The sequence below is a fragment of the Vidua macroura genome, chromosome 1, assembly GCF_024509145.1.
Source record: "Vidua macroura isolate BioBank_ID:100142 chromosome 1, ASM2450914v1, whole genome shotgun sequence".
In the NCBI taxonomy this organism is placed as follows: domain Eukaryota; kingdom Metazoa; phylum Chordata; class Aves; order Passeriformes; family Viduidae; genus Vidua; species Vidua macroura.
This window is the reverse complement of record NC_071571.1, coordinates 41,492,673-41,509,507: the sequence shown is the minus strand read 5'-3', so window position 1 is coordinate 41,509,507 and position 16,835 is coordinate 41,492,673. Positions and strand designations below refer to the sequence as shown.

The window sequence follows — 16,835 nt, the reverse complement described above, 5'->3', positions numbered from 1 at the left end:
TTAGGCAACCACCCACACTGAAAATCTTCCCTGTTTAGAAAAGCTTGCAGAAATAAAAAGTGAGGTAGAGTATGGGCTTTTAACAGCTAGTCCATTATGCCAGTAACAGAAAAGTCTCCTTTTCCTAAGCTGGTATTTGCAGAAAAGTGCAGAAGCTGGGAGAATATACTGGGAGAACATATACGTTTTCCATAGTGTACTGTTTCTCATCCTTTAAATACCAACACAGGAATTCCTTTTACTATTTCCGCATCCAAAAAGACTGTCTGGAGTGAGGTGTTTGCCTGTTTACTCCTGTCCTCCTTGCTGTAGTTTGCAGTGCCACTACTGACATTTTGAATTGGCACTGCTATGGGAAAAGAGTAGAGCCTCTCTTTTCATGCCTGTGTCTCCATGCAACATGACACTGTCACCTTCTGAAATTGGAACTTCCTCCTTACAGGAAGTCAAACAAAGCTAATTTTTACTATTTTTTACTGAAGTAACTTCCCAAGTTTAACAAACTGTCAGCTGACTGAAGCTACACATTAGATTTTATTCTTTAAAAAAAAGTCTACTTTTCAAATTTTTATTACAAAGACTATCAGATGAATGATAAAAAAGCAAAGCTCTGCTTGATACCCTTAGCAAACAATTCTCCTGATAGAAAATACGTACAGCTTCTAAGAAAAACCACTATTCACTATTCATATCTGAGTTTTGCATTTTGCTTTGCACTATGGAAATAAAACCTTATCCATAGGTTTAATTTTAGCTTTATTTTCTTTCAGACCCAGACATTCTCCCAATGCATTAATAAAATTTTTCAATCTTTGAGAGTAAAATAGCTCAGGACATTATTTACATGCTGCCACCACAAGATTTTGGATAAACTAGAAAGGGTTTTAAATGAAAAAATACTTTTAAAAATACTATTCTATTAATATTTTCTTTTAGATTAATGCAGACCTATATGTTTAAAGACATCACCTATATTAGAATGATGGGTCTATGCCACTTCATACCAGTTTTGCCTTTTAATTATGCAAGAAATCCACAGTACTTTTAAACCAGTTAATCTATCCTTAATTCACTTTTTGTTTAGACTATACCACGCATTTTTTGGAAACTTCAACTCAATTAATAAGATATACTGCAATCAATATGAAATGACTAGAGCACACAGAATATAAACACCTTTTCAGAAATACAACTAGACAGTTCAGTCTGCAGGATGCATGATGAATAATGAAGCAAAATAAAAATGCAGGTGTTGGAGTAGTGGTTGCTGCTGCCTATGATCTGTCCCCAACAAGCCCCTCCTGTAGAAAAGCAAGTTGAGTCAAACTTCAGGCAACGCAGTCAGACCCTCACTCAACACTCACTGCAGCTGGCTCAGCGATAGAGGCAAGAAAGGCTCTTTTTGCAGGGTTTTATTCCAGCGAAGGATATCACATGTGGCTGAAGGGAACACAGTGAGGCAAAAAGAGCACGACCATGTGGAGGAGACAGCTTAAATAAGGGGCAAGGGTGGGGGCAGAGCTAAGGGCTGGGCAGAGGGGTTTGGTCTCCAGGGAAAGGGGGGTGGCCACCAGGGATACCAATCCAGTGAGGGGACAGGGAAAGGAGAAACCAGGGGAAGTTACACATGGGAAGTTGTGGCACAGAAGTCCATTTGGGAGTCTGCTTTTCCCCCCAGGAGGACTGACTCTATGGTAAGTAGTTACTGCCATTGCTAGGGCCGAGGACTTGGGAATTGACCGAGGTGGGAGAGTTCATGGGATGCTACAGCAGAAGAGAGCAATAAAGCAACGTTACAAAAATCCCCAAAAGTCTCACCTTAGTATCTTTCCAGGTCAAGAATAACAATCTATTTAAATTCTACTGCAATTCCAAAGAAATATTGGTATCTTGCCTGATTTAGACTTTTACAGTGGAGTTTTGAGTGTCTGCTGACTACCTGCCCAGTTTGATGGACGTGCTCATCTCTAATGCCCTTTCACGAGATTTGTCTGAATGAAAATTTCCTGGGTCAGAAGTCCTCTATCAGACAAGAACTTAAGCTAGTCAGAAAACATCCTGCTGAGCAGATTTCAAAGAAAAATAAATCTGTAAAACTTTTTCAAGGGTTTATACACAGGGTTTTCTGTTCCAGTAACCTCCCACATCACCAGAGCATTTTAAAGCAATGGCTGTGGAGCTGAATTACAAGCTCCATAATCTCAAGAAATTTCTATCTATACAGTAACTCCAAAGCATGTTGCCTCAAAACACCTAATCCCATCAGTGCACAGACCCATAACCTCCTCTTTCTCAGGCCTTCCAGTATGACAGCTGTCAAGATGAAATTAAGGAAATTAATATGCCAAAAAAATGCTATTATATCTATCCAGCTACTTTCAATAAGCAGGAATCAGAGTTCCTTATCTTAAGACATCATTGCTTGGTGTGGTAGCTTTGCAAGCCAATTAATTTAGTTTATACAGAATTTCAACAGCAAAACCAAAGGCAGACAAAATAAATACACAAAACACAAAAAATAAATAAGTAAGTAAAAATAATTATTAAACCACTACATCCATCAGAAATTATTCAGGATAGGCATCAGATAATGTGAACTACAGTAATGTTTGCTAGGGTGCCAAACAACTAATGCCCCCGCTTCACAAATGGCCTGTAAATTAACCTGAAAAAACAGCCATTAAACTATCTTTAAGTTAGTCTTTGCTTCCTCTCGGCATCAATTTTGTTATGAAAAAATTTTGGATGAGTAACTGTCCAAAATAATTTTTTTCCTATTCAGGTCATTTCTGTATGTGGTTATCCACACAAACTTTATGTAGTATATATCCACAAAATATAAAACATGAGTGCTCACATTGCTTCAGTCAATGAAGAGGGGGATAGTTTTGTCAACAGATACGAAGCATTAATACCAACTTCTTTCTCCCTTTCTTTTGGTGAACACAGTCTTGCAAAAAGAAAAAGGGAACTAAAATAGACTTAGAAATATATCAGCCAGTTAGATGAAATCAATACTTGCTTCATGACTGTATGTAAGTTAAGTGGAAGATGTAGAAAGAGAACCTGGCAGATGGTGAGACACAGATCTAAAAGCCAGGTCTCAGAAAATGCTGCTCCCTCATTTCCCCTCTGGTTCTTCTGGAAATGTTATGTGGCAGTTTTACATATTATATAAAATACAATGAACATATTTTTTAAAATGGAAATAACCTCTTTTTTTTTCTACAAGGATCACTATTTCATCTGTGTATCACCTGCAGCCTGATAATCTTACCTTCAGAGCACCACACAGCTCAACTGCATCTGCATCATCTACTACAGTTATTCGGAAGTTTGGAGTCTGCAGGAGTTCTTTGAAGAGAAGGCCATTTTCCAAGATTTTGCAGCCTATTGAAAGAGAGAAAGGAAAGCTAAAAAAAAAGGAATACTTTATTTGTATGTTATTTAGCCTTTCCTGTGCAAGCCAAAATGCCTAAAAGCAGAGATAAGGTCGTTCTATTTCAATCCTAAACAGAATCCCTGTTCTAAGAACTTTTTCACAATTTACTGTCTGCTCAGCAACAGGTTCTAAATAAAAATTCCATTAATTCTCTACACACTGTCTATTTTTTGATCACTGTCTTTAAAAAGGAGAGCAAATAATAAAAAAGAGATTAATTAAGAATATAGTAGGAGCAATTCTATCAATTATTTCCAAGTCAGCACTCCAGAAAAATACCTACTGATAAAGGCATGTCAAAACTGCTTTATTAATCAAGCATGCTGCACCTGATAATTGTTTCTAAACACTAAGATGTTCAACCATTCAAAATTAAGTTCAATGCAGAAGCTGTGAATGGGATATTACAAAACTAGCAGTGCATAAAACTCTAAAAATTAACACTGAGAAAACCCATAATATGAACTCTGTGCTATAAAGTATGAGTATGTATGAGTACCTGTATGCATATACACATACACATGCCTTTCTAGAAACTGTAAAATCCAAGACTAGGCACATCCCCATGCTGCAAAGGTGTGCAGACACCAACACAGAACTAAAACAATTTCTAGTTTTTGTGGGAACGAAGTATTTTGAGAAATTAAAACAAGATACCTTAAAAAAACAAACAAAAAAGTCAAACCAAAACAAACATGCATGAAGGTACCATCTTTGACAATAGTACCTGAGCTGGAGAACAGAATTTATAATTGTTTATCCATGTAAAGCCATTCAGAGCCAAGAAAAATCTTAAACACAGTAATAAAATGAAGCAGCTTGTTATATGAAGGGTGATAAAAATCATGCTTGTATTTCACATGCTAAGGTTATAACCCTAGTAAGATTAGGTAAAACTGTGGTCTTCTCTCTCCCTCTATTCCCAGTATTGTCCTAGTACTTTTGGAAGTATAAACATTCTAGGAAATTCAACCAACAGCTTCTGGTAAGAGTCAGCTAATCTCGAAAACAGTGAAATCTGAGCTATTTGGTGTGCACCTGTGAGGACAGGTGCATGTTTTAAATATTCTTACAACTTGGAACAGTACCTATTGTGGTTTCACAGAATTTGTCTGCTGCCACCTCATTGGCAATGTTAGCTCCCATCAGCACACTGATGTCTATTCCCATCTTCTCTCGAATAGTGTCAGAGATCAGTTTGAGTCCCTCCGGGCCTTGATCTATTCCCTGCAGCCAACATTAAATGGAATTACTAAAAAGTCATTCATTAGGCACAGTAGAGATGCAAGCAGAACACAATTAGTCTTGTCCACAGGTGAGAAGTGAAACAAGGACTATTCAGATAGAGACTAAAGATGACAGGTATACTACCACAGGCACTTCTGCTATTTTGACCTCTCCAAGATGTCTTAGAATTGTAGGAGGTAGCACCTTAAGATTTAGGACTAAACTCTAGATTATGAAACCAGTTTTTATTCCATCTTCAAAGACCTGATTCTAAGAAGTGCTGAACATTCTGCTTTGTTAATTCAGAAATCAGGTGCTTATTATCAGTATATCCTTAACCAGTGAAGCACGACCAGTCTATCAGTTATGAACCAGACCTGAACTTGGATTTGAAATTGCACTGACACTCACAAAATGGCATCTGAATAATTTGTGTTGTGAAGAGATATCTGAACTGAGATATCAGAGGCAGGTTCCCCAGTGTATAACACCAACAACAGTTTAGCAGTAGAAATACAAATGGAACAGCAATTCACAGATATGTAGAAAGCTGAAAAACTGAGAATAATTTAACTTATAAGGATATTTTAAATCTTTCTTTATAATGCACTCTTTACAAAGTGTGAAAAAAGGGGAGAAATAGGGCCTCAGGAAAGATCACCCCATATATTAATGCTGCAGAGAGGAAGAGAGTCTGGTACCCTCATCTGCCTGAACTACAACTCGAAATGAGACCACCTTCTTCCCATAAAACTCTTTTCTCCCAGCCTGCTAAATGCAGAATCCTTTTCAGTTTTTATTACAGAGGTATCGCAGATCAGCTATTGAAATAGCCATTCTTTCCCACAGTATACCACCTTCTATACAATTTTTTAATGCTGAGGATTTGATACTTTTGGGAATTAGTAATTTTGAATTATGATTTATAGGCAAAAAGTGTGATCCTGTATTACTTCCATATATACATATACATAAACACTTGTATGCTGCCAGTAGTGACATTTCAGGCAGGCAGTAATTTGCACTTCCACAGGTTAAAGGTGCTGCTGCTTAAGTAACATGGTGCAATGAAGAGACATGCAGAAATGCCTGTATAAAACCTGCCAATTAAACTAATGCTTGCATTTCTTTATTATTTTTCAATTTGTATTGCTTAATGCACAGCTCTGCTTTCTCATCTTTAATGAGCCATACAGAAACAACCTGAAAGCAAGCATACAATACATGTTGCATTTTTCCCTCACAGTGCCAAAAATGTCCCCACAAAATAACTGTAAGGCCCCTCTTCCTAAGCAGGCAAATAATAAACAGAAAGGCATGCACACATTGGGAACAACTCAAAAAATGTAAATACCTACCCAACAATTATTCATGCAAGTGAAAGGAGACCAGAAAGGCTTAGGTGTCAGATTCTGCTCCATTGTGAAACAGATGCAACTCCTGACAAAATCAAGATGAGCTGTACCTATTTCTTGCAGAAGTAAATCCAATACTGAATGACAGAATAAAACCCAAACACCCCTTCCCCCCTACAAAACCAAGGCTCCACCATGGGCATTTTCACAAGGCAGCAATGGTCTGCAGGCAATGCAAGTGACCTTATCAGTTGCATCCTAACATGCCTGTCAGAGCAATCCCTGGAGCCTGTAAGAGGGAAATGAAAATGAGGCTGATGATGAGGTTGCCTGAAGAGTATTTTGAATGACTTTCAGCTACCCTGCATCCTGAGCTCACTGCTGTACTGCACTCTTAAGTTTTATATGGTTCCTCTCCCCACAGCCACACAGTCATTTGTAAGGTTTTAGACGAAGAGCTAATGTAAAGCAACGGAGATGCAAATGTTTCAATGGAAATGCCTATTAACCAGTAGATAAATGTCTTATTTCCCAAAGACTCAGTTTTATTGTCAGACATTAGGCTCTGCATGAAGATTAGGCTGTCAGAAAGAAAAAAAACAAGAAAAAAAAAGACTAAAAGATGACACACTGCTAACTTGACAACTAATTTAGAAACCACAGAAACAAGATGTCCCACAAATAATATTTTTCAGAGCAGAACTGCACTTTAGCTATCAGAGTTAGCACAAGCCACTTCAACAGCATTAGCATTGAGCATGAGACCCAAAAACTATGACACTGATGAAAACAGCATACCTAAAGAACATGCAAAAGTAGAAGAAAGAATGTTGCATTAAATCTCTACCCTTTCTTCTCAAATGATACTTTTAACGATGTTGTATTATGCCTTTTCAGTCACGCCTTTTCATAAAAACTGACATGTACTTTGCATTCTCCTGCAAAACATTAAGGGGCCTCGCAGCATTTCTTTGGAAAGGCTGCCTATGGATGCAGTGCTGCAATGTGACAGTGGGAAGCTGCTCAGTAACCAACTCTGCACTGCATGGCAAGTGCCACAACTTCACTTCCACCACTACATTAAGCATGGACTTTTTGTTTTGCTGGGGGTTTCTGTCTGTTTGGAGATTGGCTTTTTTTTAAATGTTTTTTTTTATTCCCCTTTCACCTCTCCCCTTTTTTTTTTTTTTTTTTTTTGGCATCAAATATAGCCATTAATTAACACTCCACTAGAGCACTGGTAAACATTACCCAGAACAGCAATTCCAAGGGAATATAGGCCCAGGACCCTGACTTCACATATGCTGACATAAATCCTTAGTTAGTCCATCAATTTCATTAGTTAGTCCTATCACTAGAAGAATATAAATCACATTTAGCAAATTAAAGGAGAATAAAGTTTATCTTGAGCACTTATAACAGTGCCTTATTTTACCCCTCTACGATATGAAGAGTTTTTCTACAATTTGGAGCAAGAACACTTGGGAAGCATTACTTTTTCATACCTTTCACTATTACACCGGTCAGCACTGACAAAACAATAGATTTTGTGGGCTTTGTTAGCCAAACTAAAGAGACAAGCTTGCAGTATGCAGTTATAGGGGGTTTTTGTTCTTTATTGAGCACAGATCCATAAATGTATGATTTTCCAGAGATGACAGGAAACAAGGGAATGTGTGCTGAGAAAATGGCCTACAAAGCAACAACAAACCAAAATCTTCCAAGCCTTGTGGGAATAGCTTATTATATCCAGCTAAGCATACAGAGGAAAAAAGCCCACCCACCCAAAAACAATCCCAAAAATAAGCTAATCCACATTTTTATATTTTTCTGTCAGCAAAACTATAAACACTGCAGTGAAATGCCTCCCACACCTCTACCCTTTCCTATTTCCTATGCTCAAACTGTCTTTGGGCGATGCTGAACAGACTCTCTTGTTGCAACATAATATTTGACATGAACAAGAGCACTATCCTCACAATCACATGAAATTCTCTCAGCAGTTCTTGAAATGATCAACTCAGCATGTGGGATGTGCATTAACAAACAAAGCATTATGCTTGTGCTTTGCTCTTCGTCTAATGATGCTTTTGGAAACAACAAATAAAAGACTGGAAAGCTTTGTGGTACAAAACATATTGACTCCCTCTTTCTTTCTAAAAGTCTTGTGAAGAGCCTCATTTTCCTCTTCCTGCAAGCGCTGCGTAACAATCCACTAATGACCAAGACAAATTCTAATCTTACACCTAGAAAGGTTTAATGGACCAATCAAGTGAATAATGCATGGAGACTTTGCATATCAAAATATCAAGTCATCTTGTCTTAGAAGATTCTATGACACATTCTCAGTTATTAATGCACAGTATTTATTGTACCTTTATGAGAGTTATGCCAAGGGCTTTCCTGGGTACTTGTCCTGTGATTTCATCGCAGACTTTATGAATGTACTGATGAGGAATGACAAAAACCAGCAAGTCTGCATCCTGTACCGCTTCACGAAGGTTTGGGATAGCAACCTGTGTAGTTATGGGAGAGAAAGGCTGCATAACTTTTCAAAATTAACACCGCACAAAAGTGTTATCTGATAAAAGCAGAATCACAGAATCAATTAGTTTGGAAAAGACCTCTGAGATCATTAAGTCCAACCCTGGGACAAACACCACCCAGTCCACTGGACCACAGCACTGAGTGCCACATCTAGTCCTTTTTCAAAACCTCCAGGGACAGTGACTCCACCACTTCCCTGGGCACCCCATTCTAACGTTTAGTCACTCTTTCTGTACGAAATTCCTCCTAATATCCAAACTGAACCTCCCCAGTTTGAGCTTGAACTTGAACCCGAGCAGTTTGGCCTCATGCTGAATGCTACAAACTACTGCATTTTGTCACTGAAAATAAAACAGTAGCATAGGCTCCCCAGACCAACAGCTCCAATCCAAGGTTGAGGCCAATTTTCTTTTTTTTTAATGGGTACAGTCAAAGCTGTTAATCTTGTTTTCACATTTGCTTTCTTGTAAAGAAATTGAAGTAACATAAAGACCAACAGTGATAGGAAGAAAGAGTGCATTGAATTTACTTAACTGATTAATTACATAATTTTACTTGTTCAAATTTCTGATGTCATCAGTAAAATAGCATAGTCTGAAATATTATAAACCCTAGAGGTGTTAACAAAACAAATTTCTAACTCCATTTACAGCACAAGCAATATTCCCTCTTCTCCATAACTATAATTTAGCTTTTGAGCCTTACCACATTATCTGGCAGCTTGTATCCAGGGAGATACTTTACATTTTCATGGTCCTTATTTATGATATCTGTCAGTTTTCTCCCATTAACATTCTCCTCGAAGACCCACATGTTCACTGTGGAAGCAAACTTCTGCAATTTTTTTACATTATTACCTATTATTTTGGCAACTGCAGAACCCCTGCACAAAAGAAAACAAAAATAATCTTAAAAAATTATGATTTCTATGACTGTAGAAAAAAAAGACTTTTTTTTTAAAACAATCACAAATTCACAGATTATTTAATCAGCTACCATACAACATTTTGATCTAGTAAAATAAGTGGAAAAATACACTAGTCATTCACACATGCTGTTTTCCCTCAACTACAGCTAGAGTAGGTTGGACTGAAGCATTTACTGGAACATCCTTACTTATTTTGTTTTCTTATTGGCGATCCACTGGGAGTTGAGGTTACTGTATTTCCCCCAATCAAATTAATCTTCAAAGCTGAGGTAAAAGTGACATACTAAATTTTATTAAATGTGTCATTTTCACCTTTAAGAGATGAGAAGCTGCTTTGTTAAGATGACTGACTCATAAGTTGTTGTACAATACTGATACTGATACTTGGCATTGAAATCCAAGAATCATTTATATGTTGCAGAAGTTATAAGCTTCATGGCTGTACAGCCAATCTCACAGAACTTAACTATTGTAACAGCATCCTCTGAAGCTGCAGGGAGACAAGTCCATTACTGTTACCCTCATATTCTCCCCAAGAACAGCATACAGTGATATCTGTATTACAGTGATCAATTTTACTTCTCAAATCTCTAAGCAATAATGAAATTAATCACAATTACAAGAGGGGGAACAAACACGATCTTCCCTTTCATCATTCTATTATACCTGTTAACCTAAATTCCTTTCTTGGGATAGGAGGCAATTTCATAACTACTGATAACCTACTAAGGAGACACAAACATTTTTAAGAGATGTGGTAAAAATACAGTCATTGATCTGAGGCTTACATATACGTATGCATGTGTGTGTGTAAACTGCACACTTTATTAGGAGGTAAGAACACTAACTTTTCCAATCTAGTTATACTCACACAATCCCCTAAATTTATATTGGATGTTGCTTGTGATAAACCCACAGCTGGCAACTGAACAAAGTGGGTTCATTCTGCTTCAAGAGCTTTTGATGTGGCACAACTCATTGGGCTGTATTAAAGATGTGTGCTAGCACATGGCTAAGGTCACCTTCTAAGTAGCAGCAGAAAAAAATTTAGTACCCTAAGTAGACCTTTTATAGTCAAACCATAAAACTGTGTGTCTTAAAAGACTAGAATTTACTTCTCTAATAGCACTTCACACACTAAAAATGCCCCTGGGTTCAGAAGGTGATACAGAAGACAATCGCAAGCCATCTCTTATCAAGCTCGTCCAGCATGGTTTCTGCTACACTGGTATACAGCTGAGCCTCCAAATACCAGATCCATACAAACAGCAGATCTCACATTCAACACATGTGTATGTGTTCCTCAGACAGTGCTTTGAGTTCCTTGAACAAAAGCACATTTGCTCCTACAGATTTATATACAAAGTTGGGATCCTGGCAAACCCACTGCCTTTTGTTTTGAATGTCACTACATATTCTCTGTGCTTGCTGGTGACAGAGCAAGACAGAAATAACGGAATCAGCAACTCTCTGACTGGGATTTTCAGTCTGCCAGCAAAAAGTCTGGCAGTGTGTACTACTTATGTGAGACATTAATTTCCATTACTATTTAACACTTAAATGCCTGAGTTGTCTTTTTTTTTTTTTTTTTTTTTTTTTCCCACCCTTTGAATGCAGTATTAAGATAAGTGAAGATTTGCCTAGTCTTAGTTTCTGAATTCAAGAAGATTCTCCTGACTGGCTTCTCTGGTTCATCATTTCCCATGATGCTGGAACCACTCTTTCAGGACCATTTCACAGTTGGTCTGCTTTCCCCTCATCGCTTTTTAACTATAGCACAAGGTCAAAAAGCTCCTTAACTTGCCCTGATAACAGCAGCAGCGGAGGTCACAACATGCAAGTGGAAACGATATAATTATCTAGTTCTACCACTGTCCCTGTAAAATCACCTCAGTTAAGCCACAGTTCCTCCCAGTTTCCTACAAGATCCTAGGTGCATAAACCCCTCTGTCCAGTAACTTCCCATCTCTTCCCAAATTTTACAGCTTATGTTTAAGTTTGGCAATCATGTTACTTAAAGACTGGTTGCAAGAAAACAGTGAAGGATAATTCTGGCTGTGCACACGTCATTAACCTGCCCTGGAAGTGTTATCAGAACAGGCTACAGTACATGACCAAGACAGTGTTTGCAGTGCTTTAAATGACTCTGGGCACTGTCCTGGAATCCCACAGTTCCAAGGCATATTCCCAAGGTGTACTCTCTCAACACTCCAGACACCTTACTTTATCCCCTGTCTTAAAAGATCCTAACAGAATCACTGATCCAGCAGCTGAGCAACTCTAAAAGGGCAAGGCCAGCAGACAGCACAGCTCCTGCTCTTCCATGCTGAGCCATCTGTCCTGCCCCATGATCTTCCATCAGGTGTCAAGTGACCCCTGCCAAGTAAACTTCATTGTTAAGGTGACCTTCTTGTAGCAAACCAAACAAACAAGTCTGACTGGAAGTAGTTATTCAACCAAGGTGGCTGGCTTAACCCTTCTAAACCTACTGTCCTGCCAAGCTCCTTTAGGGCTTTTTCATCCCAGATATAGGTTAAAGAGCTATGAGAAGACTTGTCTGATGGAATCACCTCACACAGAACCCCAAAATCCACTGTCTCCAAACAGGTCAAGATGCCAAACGCCACTCAGATCAACTACTTACCTGCCTACAGTTTAGGCAGCGACAATCACACACTCTTATAACTCAGGTTTCAAAAGTAAATAATCCCCAAATAGCAATGATCAAAAGTTTACAAATGCTTCAATTTCTTTCTGGTTACCTGCTTTAATGCATTAAATACTAATACTTTAATTAAATATTTTAGGACTGCAAGCTGCAGTTCAAAAGGCACTTACAAGGTATACAAATGTATTTCAATTTAGTTCAATGATTACACATACCACTGAATCACTGTGCTCTTTGCAGTCAGGATTTGGTGTCCATCATCCCATGGACTTTGAAGAAGGAAGCACCTACCTCTCCAAGAATTATGATTTTCAATTTTTTATTACTTTGGTTTCTGCTTTACTCACATGAAAAACCCTGCCATTACATATGAAAGAAGCCATCAGTTATTTAAATACATTTATTCCCAAAAGAAAGAGAGAATGCTACTACCAGGCAGCAGCTTTTTTGTTTCTCTCAGCACAGGAGATATGGGCATTTTGCCACCAACTCATCCTATTAGGCAGGAACTTTTCTTATTTATTAATCTGATCCACTGAAGTGAAAACAAAATACACTTGCATGTATTGCTGGTAGGCAATATCTACAAATCCTTTTGCTTCTGCAAGCGTTTCACAGTGAATCAAATACAAATGGAGTCAAAGTTCCTGTGAAACTTTTTCTAGACTTCAACTATAGAACAACAGCCATCACACTTCTAAAATACAAGGTCTAATTGCATAATTTCCTTGTGATATATAGTGCAATGCACACATTTTACAGGCTGGTGCAAGGAAAGCAAGAGGTACCGCACTGAAACGTCAGCTGCTGGTATTTTTAACAGCACCAAAAGCCAACTGCATGGAGTGGGCAGGGGTGAGCAACAAGTCTAAAATCATCCTGACAAAAGACTGGCAAATTTGGTTTAATAAAACACAGTGCCTTGCTCTACACGGAATTTCTCTGAGTTTAATGTCTTAAAACCCAACGCTACCTGAGTAATGTGTGCTTAGCATTAGTAATTGAAAGTGACAAACTGTGAAGACCTATTTCTATAACACTTAGTCGTACTTAATTTATTCACTCTAAAGAGGGATCTGGTGTAAGAAAAAGGAATAACTAAAGGCAAAGGGTTATTAACACGATACTCCTCTTGAAGAATGATGTCAAGTAAGCCTTTTGCTTTCAGTGGATGAAGAAACAAGTTTATTTAAGTCTAATTATAAACTAGAGATAGAGACGGCAATAAAACCTTGTCTCAAGCTCTCGGTGTGCCTCAGCATAATCAGTTTGGGAAAAAAAAAAAAAAAGAAAGTATTCTGAATAACCTAGTGTTTCGCAATTCTTGTTTGAACTGTCTTTGAAAATAGACACATAGGAACACAGAAAACCCCGAACAACACTTTTGTAGACAAGTGAGGTTGTTAGTGAAGCTCTACAGACAGGGCGTAGTTGGAAAAAAATTTTAAAAATGTGTAGCATCTTTAATGTCTACGTCATCTAATATCAGATAAAGCACACAACAAATACCAGGTTAAAAATATCCTAGAACAACTTATTCGCAGGACACGCGGGTGTTTACAAGCACTAAAATGCGTGCTCTATTCTGCCGCTTCTTCCTCCGAGTACGTCACGGCAGCACCTCCGCTCCGAGGGAGCCGGGGGCACGACGAGCCCCCGGGCACGGCAGGAAGAGCCCTCCCGCATGGAACAAGCGTGACCCAGAGCCCGCCAAGGTCCGGCGACACCGTGTTCCACCGCCGGCACCGGGCGGCCTCACGGCCGCCGCCACCCGAGGAGACCGCGGCCGCGGCGCCGGGCGGGAACCGACAGCAAGGCCCGGGCGGGCACCGCCTCCGGGAAAGCCGGACCGCCGAGGTGGCCGCCTTGCCAGGGGCCGCCGCACTCACCAGTTGCCCGAGCCCACGATGCAGACCTTGAGGGGGCCGACGGAGAGCGACATGGCAGCGCCGCCCGCGCCCCGCCACAGCGGCCGCGGCGAAGAGCTCCGTGAGGCGCCCGCCCCCCGCTCCCGCCTCCGCCGTCAGGGCATCGCCCGCTCTCCCTCCGCCCCTGCGGCGTGACGGGAACTGTAGTTCCGGCCCCCGGCCGCCGGGTCTGCGGGGGGCGCGACGGCTCCCGGGCAGGACGAGGTAAATGGGGCCCTCGAACAAAGCAGGCAATCCCCTGTGGCATATCACAGGGCCACAGAATCATTTAGGTTCTAAAAGACTTCTGAGAGCATCGAATCCAACCTGTGGCCGAACACCACAACTGAGCATGGCACTGAGTGGCCACATCCAGTCTTTCCTTAAACACCTCCAGCGACAGTGACTCCACCACCTCCTTGTACAGTCCATTCCAATATCTAATCACCCTTTCTGTGAAGAAATCCCACCTAATGTCCAACCTGAACCCGGCATAGCTTAAGACTGTGTCCTCTTGTCGTGTCACTTTTTTTCTTGGGAGAAGAGGCTGGCCCCCACCTGGCTACAACCTCCTTTCAGGTAGTTCTAGACATCAATAAAGTCTCCTCTGAACCTCCTTTTCCCAGGCTAACCAACCCCAGCTCCCTCAGCCACTCCTCACAGGACTCGTGCTCCAGACCCTTCACCATCTCTGTTGCCCTTCTCTGGACCTCAATGTCCTGAATTGAGGGGTCCAGAACTGGACACAGCACTCAAGTTGTGGCCTCACCACTGCCAAGTGCAGGGGAAGAATCCTTATTGTCACCATTATCTGCTGAACTAATATACATTTCAGCCATATATGTAACAACAAAACTTCTGCTCTCTCCTAGTGCTATGTAGCTTTGGAGTAAGTCTGTGAAGGCTCCCAGGTGTGGAGGAGCCAATGTATCAGGCAATAAAGCAGGTTAGGCCTGGAGGGATATTAAGAACAGAAATACGAGTGTTTTCAAATACTTCTTTGCTCTCAGCCTTCAGCCAAAATCATATTGCTCTCTGTCCCACATGCTTCTCCAGGGGGAGAAAAAAAGTGGATGAGTTGTTGGTCTGATCAATGGGTATGAGTCATCTGTGATAAATTTTTCCATCAAATGTGTATTTCTACCAACACATTTAGCTGTATTTAATAATAAATTATCAAGGAAGGACTGAGGAGCAATCTCATCATGGTCTGCAACTTCCTGAGGAGGGCAAGTAGAGGGGCAAGCATTCATGTCTTTTCTCTGATGACCAGTGATAAGACCCAAGGAAACAGCAGGAAGCTGGGGTGGGGGTTTAGGTTGGGTATTAGGAAGAGGTACTTCACCCAGAGAGTTGTTGGGCATCGGAACAGGCTTCCTAGGGAAGCGATCACAGCACCAAGCCTATCAGAGTTCAAGAAGTGTTTGGTCAAAGCACTTGGTGTGATTCTTGGGGCTGTCCTGTGCAGGACCAGGAGCTGGACTTATTGGGTCCCTTCCAACTCATCATATTCTGTGATTCTGTGACAATGCTCTTGTCCCTGTACCAGAACAGTGTCCTTCTCTCTTTATTAAAATCAACCAAGTCTTGAGACAATACCCTTTTGAGCTTTTCATTGCAGCATATTTCTTCATTTGTACCTCTAACAAATCGCTTGCTAGGGCTTAGTAGTCAATGAAATGCTCTTTCAATTAGAGGCTATATAAGAAGAAAAGTTGGATCAGTTCTGTTGTCTTTTGAGCCATCGTAGCTGAAGCAGTGTGAATTGCTACCTGCTTTCAGTTTAAAAGCAGGGTTTTCATTTACTCCATTGCCAGTTTGCTATCAAATTAAATTATAACAGAAGGGGAAAAAAAACCCAAAACAATAACCAAAACCAACATGCCTAAAATCTAATCTACTTGCACTACTATCTTTACTGCCAGCACTTCCTAATGTGGAGAAAGCCCTCATCTCATTGTTTGAGCCCAGTGAGAGAGTATTTTGCTTATGCTTGCTTTAGGCATTCAGAGACCAGGGTTGATAATATCTGGCCTAGGTTTTGAGGGACTGAGGAGGGGATAGTCCTATAAGATTAAGTAGTGAGTGACTGGAATCTAAAAACCTAATGAAATAGGGAACTGAATATTATGCAAAATGTACATCCTGAATATGAGCACTTCAGGATAATTTTGACAGTCTGGACAGTAAGGTTAAAGTCTTTATTAGGCTTAATGTAAACCATAAAAAATACAGATAAATTATAATTTCTATAGATTTTCTCAAAAAGCTGACAGTTCTTCAGCAGTCTAGAAGGCTATGGTCCATCAGTCTGCAGCATATTGTGAGGCTGTGTGTGTACTTCTGTATTTTACATAGAATTGCCATTATCTCACTGGCAGCCTGAAATTTAACATACATTTACACCATGAACTGCACTCCACTTAGACCAAGTTTACACAAACTTGAAAAAAAGCCAGAATATAAACACATGTTCATCTTGAAGAATCCTCAGATGCATTGCAGAAGTACATTGTGCAGGTCTACCATGCAACTTTAAATTTTACAGAATAGAATATTGTAAAATAGACTATTTCAGTTGGAACTACAACAACAACCATCTAGTCCAACTGCCTGATTAATTTAGGGCTGATTAATTTAAACTGTTTCTGAAGTAAGTAATGGCCAATCATTTAAATAAAAACATTGCAGACAACGGAGAAGAAAGGGCAAGAAAGAACTCTTCTACTGTTAAAACAAGTGCTTCCAGATCATTAATGTT

At 39.8% G+C, this 16,835-nt stretch overlaps 1 protein-coding gene across 3 annotated transcripts in view; it reads right to left on the bottom strand.

The window, feature by feature from the left end:
* The window catches only part of GPD1L (glycerol-3-phosphate dehydrogenase 1 like), a 39,548-nt gene extending 25,382 nt beyond the window's left edge, over positions 1-14,166 (bottom strand). For 2 of the 3 annotated variants that reach the window (XM_053986619.1, XM_053986609.1), the window contains exons 1-5: positions 14,057-14,166; positions 9,277-9,454; positions 8,400-8,540; positions 4,531-4,669; positions 3,278-3,390 (exon numbers count right to left, since the gene is read on the bottom strand). In XM_053986619.1, the coding sequence (XP_053842594.1) occupies positions 3,278-3,390; positions 4,531-4,669; positions 8,400-8,540; positions 9,277-9,454; positions 14,057-14,109 (624 nt within the window). In that variant the 5' untranslated portion in view covers positions 14,110-14,166. The remainder of the gene's footprint in view (positions 1-3,277; positions 3,391-4,530; positions 4,670-8,399; positions 8,541-9,276; positions 9,455-14,056) is intronic. The other variant, XM_053986624.1, reaches the window with a different exon arrangement.
* Between the last annotated feature and the right edge of the window lie 2,669 nt (positions 14,167-16,835).